This window comes from Geotrypetes seraphini, chromosome 15 (genome assembly GCF_902459505.1).
Source record: "Geotrypetes seraphini chromosome 15, aGeoSer1.1, whole genome shotgun sequence".
NCBI lineage: Eukaryota > Metazoa > Chordata > Amphibia > Gymnophiona > Dermophiidae > Geotrypetes > Geotrypetes seraphini.
The window spans coordinates 40,043,741-40,049,740 of record NC_047098.1 but is presented as its reverse complement, the minus strand read 5'-3'; the positions used below and the strand labels follow the sequence as shown (position 1 = coordinate 40,049,740).

General features: G+C 50.2%; 1 protein-coding gene across 1 annotated transcript in view; it reads left to right on the top strand.

Moving 5' to 3' along the window:
- Nucleotides 1-1,797: 1,797 nt before the first annotated feature.
- The window catches only part of LOC117349271 (multidrug and toxin extrusion protein 1-like), a 113,115-nt gene continuing 108,912 nt past the window's right edge, over nt 1,798-6,000 (top strand). Inside the window, exon 1 of the mRNA XM_033922500.1 lies at nt 1,798-2,193. Within this exon, the coding sequence (XP_033778391.1) occupies nt 2,077-2,193 (117 nt within the window). The 5' untranslated portion in view covers nt 1,798-2,076. The remainder of the gene's footprint in view (nt 2,194-6,000) is intronic.

The window sequence follows — 6,000 nt, the reverse complement described above, 5'->3', positions numbered from 1 at the left end:
TCTGGTACCATTATCTAACAAGGGTATGTAGAAGTCACTCCCAACAAAGCTTCAGAGTAATATGATTCTTTATTGCATAAACATCAGGTAATACCAAATAATGCAGATAGACATCAGATAATAGCAGAGAATACCTATATACACCAAATAGAATACTTGTCCATGTCTGCCACGCCCCTCTCCAATACTGATCAGGAATCTTAGACGATCAAGGGAAAGGTACAGTCCATGGCCCCCCACGGCTGCAGCAAGATTCATTTTGGTACCGTCCCAGTGTTTCTTATATACCTTTTTCCCACACTACCTTTGCCCTGTCTCTGTCTCTGCAAAAAACAACACATGTCCCTCTTATCTTCCAGCTGGAAGGTTAACCGCTGTTTGACCTTTATTCCACACACCAAAGATGCTTAAGTTGTTACACACAGGTGAGCTCTTATCACAGTACACACACCAAGATGCTGAAGTAAGTTGTCTCAGGGTAAACAAGATTGAGGACAGCAGTCCGGCAGATGAGTTTTGCAAGATCCAAGACAATGAAACAGCACCCACAGTGTGCTCTGGGTAACAAAGTTCATGTTGGTCAGGATGATAGCAAATACGCAGACTTGAGGAGACATGTCGCATAGTATGCTGAGTTTCAGTTACCCCCTGGCCATAGGCATAACACCCTCTCTTTCCGCTTCCCTCAGTGTCTGCTCCCCCCTGTCTCTCCTACCCACTTCCATGCAGCATCTGCTTCCCACTTTTTCCTCCCCATTCCCCTTCAGTGTCTGTTGCTCTCTCCTTCCCCCTTTCTCTCCACTTCCCTTCAGTGCCATTTGTGTGGTCCAGCAGACCCTCCCGATCACCGTGGTCGGGGCATCTCCCTTCGCTGGTAATTTTCAGTTTTCTCTCTCTGAGCAGCCTGAGCCTTTTCACATTAGCTTTTTAACGTGGTTTTCTGAGAATCTTGCTCTCAGAGATGTACTAACTAGGGCAGTGGTAGGCAATTCCAGTCTTCGAGAGCCGGAGCCAGGTCAGGTTTTCAGGATATCCACAATAAATATGCACGAGGTCGATTTGCATCTCAAGGAGGCAGTGCATGCAAATCCATCTCATACATGTTCATGGTGGAGATCCTGAAAACCTGACCTGGCTCTGGCTCTGGAGGACCGGAATTGCCTACCCCTGGCTTAGTGAATCTAGCCTCAGGGATCTCAAAGTCCCTCCTTGAGGGTCGCAATCCAGTCGGGTTTTCAGGATTTCCCCAATAAATATGCATGAGATCTACCTGCATGCACTGCTTTCAATGGTGTCAGGTCAAAAGCGCGCCGGGACAAAGGCGCGCGCCACAGAAAATTACTGTTTTTAGGGCTCCGACTTCACTTTTTCCCTGTTTTTAGGGAAAAAATTAAGTTTACAGTAAAATGTGGAGGGTTACAATCCCCCAAATCCCCCACAACGCCGGCGCGATCTCTATTAAGTAAACTGGGGGGGGCTCTCCAACAAAACCCCCTGTCGGAGCCCCTAAAAACTGTAATTTTCTTCGGCGCGCGCCTCTGTCTTGCGCTTTGTTGTTGGCACGGGCCTTTGTCTTTCGTGGGGTTGTCTATGAACCGCTTTCAATGCATATTCATTGGGGAAATCCTGAAAACCCGACTGGATTGCGGCCCTCAAGGAGGGACTTTGAGACCCCTGATCTAGCTGTTGGTAGGGTTACCTTAAGGCTCCAGAAAAAAAAGTCGCAGGGACAGAGACGTCCGGGTTTTACTTCCATTGAAAGCAAAGGAAGGCAGGAGGACAGCTAAGAGGCAATGGAAGTCTCAATCCGTCATACCCCAGCCCTCTTTATTGGGCTTGGAGACCTAGTGCGCCCTGCGTTGCACTCCGATCCCAGACAGGGAGAGGCTCGGCTTAGCCCAGACCGGTCTAGCAGGGCGGTTACTCCCTGCGATCGGCAGCGACAGCTGGGCGTCTAGGCTCCAGGGCTCAGCACCGAACGAGCCCCGGCTCCCGTTTCCCGGCCCGGGAGAAGGGGCGGGTTGCTGGCAGGACACGTGGTCGCTCTGCTTTTCGGCTCAGTCTCAGAAGCCACGGATGGAGCCGCCGGGGGCGGAAGAGCGGCGGGCCGGGGCCTTCGGGGGACGGTGGCGCTCGATGGTCGGGGAGTACCGGCAGGAGGTCTGGGAGCTGCTCGCTCTGGCGGCTCCGGCGGTAAGACTTAGAGGGAAGGGCGGGCGCCGAGACTTCGGCTTGTTGGCCAAGTCCGCTCCGCTTCCCGATGGCTTCTGGTACCGAGCGAGTCGCGGTCGCTGGAAGGGACGTTGTCCCGGTGCGGCCCCTCGTGTCGGACGGAGCCTGGGGGCACCTCAAGGGGTTCAACGCGGACGTCCCGGATCTTGACGGCGCGTCCTTAAAAATCTGAGGTCCGGGACCACTTTTAGTCTCGGCAAAGGTTGTGGCTCTGACGGATCCTAATGCTTTTCCTTCCCTATGCTGGGACTAAAAGTAGCAAAACTTTGGGAAGGGGTAAAACGCGGCCCCGACGGACCTTGCGGATCTCAACCGCACGCCCTTAAAAATCTTAATTTATTGACGGCTGAGGTTTCCTGTTTCATGTGCGCAGCCCCTCATTCCACCGCTGTAGTTGGGATGGGGTAAAACGCGGATCTCAACCGCACGCCCTTAAAAATCTTCATTTATTGACGGCTGAGGTTTCCTGTTTCATGTGCGCAGCCCCTCATTCCACCGCTGTAGTTGGGATGGGGTAAAACGCGGATCTCAACCGCACGCCCTTAAAAATCTTCATTTATTGACGGCTGAGGTTTCCTGTTTCATGTACGCAGCCCCTCATTCCACCGCTGTAGTTGGGAAGGGGTAAAACGCGGATCTTAACCGGACGCCCTTAAAAATCTTAATTTATTGACGGCTGAGGTTTCCTATTTCATGTGTGCAGCCCCTCATTCCACCGCTGTAGTTGGGAAGGGGTAAAACGTGGATCTCAACCGCACGCCCTTAAAAGTCTTCATTTATTGACGGCTTTGAGGTTTCCTGTTTCATGTGTGCAGCCCTTCATTCCACCGCTGTAGTTGGGAAGGGGTAAAACGCGGATCTTAACCGGACGCCCTTAAAAATCTTAATTTATTGACGGCTGAGGTTTCCTATTTCATGTGTGCAGCCCCTCATTCCACCGCTGTAGTTGGGAAGGGGTAAAACGTGGATCTCAACCGCACGCCCTTAAAAGTCTTCATTTATTGACGGCTTTGAGGTTTCCTATTCCATGTGTGCAGCCCCTTATTCCACCGCTGTATCTGTTGCCATTTCTGACCCCACCGGTCTGTGCCGACACGGAGCTCTGACGGCCCTTAATGCTTCTCTCTCCCTATGCTGAGACTAAAAGTGGCACTGGGACCTCAGGGCAAAAGTTTTAAGATCCGCGTTTTACCCCTTCCCAACTACAGCGGTGGAATGAGGGGCTGCAAACATGAAACAGGAAACCTCAGCCGTCAATAAATTAAGATTTTTAAGGGCGTGTGGTTGAGATCCGCGTTTTACCCCTTCCCGACACAGAGATACTTTTAAAAGTGAGATAGGAGGGAGCAACATTTTCTGAAGTTCAAAGAAAGTTACAGATGAAAAAGTCTTGTGATGGGAGGATACTCTGGCAGTAACATAAGAAAATATTTCTTCATGGAGAGGGTGTTGAATACCAGAAAGCTATCTGTCCTGGCAAGAAGTGGAGGGGAAGGGATCTGTGCTGCTAGCAATGATGATGGGATATTGAGCAGAAACAGCACCATGGGGCTTTGGTTCCTTTTCCTAATAGTTAGTGCAGCGGTTGGTGAACCCGGTTTGCTTCCCACCGCAGCTCTTTGTAAGGGACCTCTATTGCTCCAGATATAAAATAAGTACCTATATATATATATATATATATATATATATATATATTTTTTTTTAAACCCTTTGATTGTAGCAACAGAAAGGCAGTGCATCACATTCTATCCTAACTAGATAATATTTTTTCCCCACAATTTCTCTCTGCCATTTCAGTTAACGCCTTCATCTGTGTGTCATAGACCGAATTCTGTCAGTGCCGTTTTATTTTTTTTGTTCTTACAGAACAAATTTTCAGAGGCCTGGCAGTTACTAATTAAAGAAAGAATCCATTCAGGTTGCAGGGGGGGGGGGGAAGAAGTTAGGGAGGGGGACTTTGCCAGGGGCGATTGCATGCACAAGGCACGTCCCACAATGAAATGTCTAGTTTTACATCTTCTTAGATATAGGCATCACTTAAAAAAATACAATAACTCGGTGTGCCGCAAACCTTTTTGAGCCGCGGCACACTAAACGTATTGGCTGTGGCTCGAGGCATTCGGAAATGTGTGGACATTGCCGTGATGACATCATGTGCATGTGTGACATCATCAGGTCAAAGATCGGCAATGTACAAAGGCCCTCCAGATGGGTCCTGAGCCACCAGTAAGAGGGTGCCATCAGGGTAGAGGGGCAGAGAGAAGGAGAGGCACTGGTGCCCGCTGACTGAATACAGGACGTGCCTCTCACCACGAGAGGTATGTCCTGTAGGCCATCAGCCAGCGCCAGTGTGTCACAGCACACCTGGAATCTCAGGAGGCACACAGTTTGCAATACGCTGCAATAACTTATAAAACAATTGTGCAGTAGAGAATGACACGTTTACCACGGTAACCTGTGGTCACTGCATTAAGTTCACAGAAATGGAGACATTTGCAACTGGTTTACCGCAGGAACGGGGACAAAAGCTTTCACCGCCCCGCGGGAGCGGTGAAAAGTCTTGCTCCTGGGGTAAAAAAAATTGCGCCCATGTCAGTCTTGGCATCTCCTCCCCAGTTCCTCTTGTGCCTATTTTACCTTCAGGAGCCAGCCATGCCACGATGAAGACAGAAGGAACCCAAAACCAAAGCCTGAGACCAATGTGATTTGAAGAATAAAATTACCAGACACCAAAAAGTAGAAAAAAACATTAATTTATTTTATATTTTGTGATTAGAACATTTCAGATTTGAAATATGTATCCTGCTAGAGTTAGTATGTGCTTCTTTAGCTTCCAGCTGGATTAGAGCTCTTTGACCAGGTGGCAGTTGCTCTAGTTGCACTCCCCTAACACTATTCCTGCCATGTGTGATTGAAGTATTCTGTTAGCTTGATTTGTCTATGTAGAATTCTGCAGTAATATGTTTTATCCCAGGACAAGCAGGCATGATATTCTCACATGTGGGTGACGTCATCTACGGAGCCCCAGCGTGGACAGCTTTTCAAGCAAACTTGATTGAAGTTTCAGGTTTGCTACACTGCACCACGCATGTGCATGCCTTCTTGCCCACTAGAGGGCGCATCCCCACCTCATTCTCTTCCGCGGAGCCAGAAGCCCTGTGGAAATTGTGCTCTTAGTTTTGCCTTCTGTCACCGCGGCTGTGTCTCTTTTTTGACTCGGTCGCTGTGTTTCTCTTTTTTGCTCCTTTTATTTCTTTCAGTTTTCGTCGGAAAAAAAAAAAAAAAAATTTTTCGTTCGGCTCCAGGGGCTGCGGCCGCGGGACCTCGTTTGTTCCCGGCCGGTTTTTTGGGCCCATGTCCCGTCCTGTGACGGGCTTCAAAAAGTGCACCCGGTGCGATCGGCTTCTTTCTATTACCGATCCTCACCGGTGGTGCTTGCGTTGTCTGGGCCCTGAGCGCCCCACCGACACTTGTTCCCGGTGCTCCACTTTTCAGAGGAGAGCTCTCCGCCGCCATCAGGCTCGTATGGCGGAGCTCTTTGCAGTGGACCCCGTGGCGGGGAAGGCCTCGACGTCGGCCTTGGCTTCGGCCCCGGCCTTGACCTCGGCCTCGACTCCTTCGTCCTCGCCCCGGGAGCCCTCGACGTCGAAGCCGGTGTCTTCGACTCCGAAGTCGGCGAAGGGTAAGTCCTCACTTCCTTCTTCACTTTCAGCCTCGAAGAAGCCATCCTCGAGTTCCTCGGTGGGGGCGGGTGGGTCGTCCTCGGCC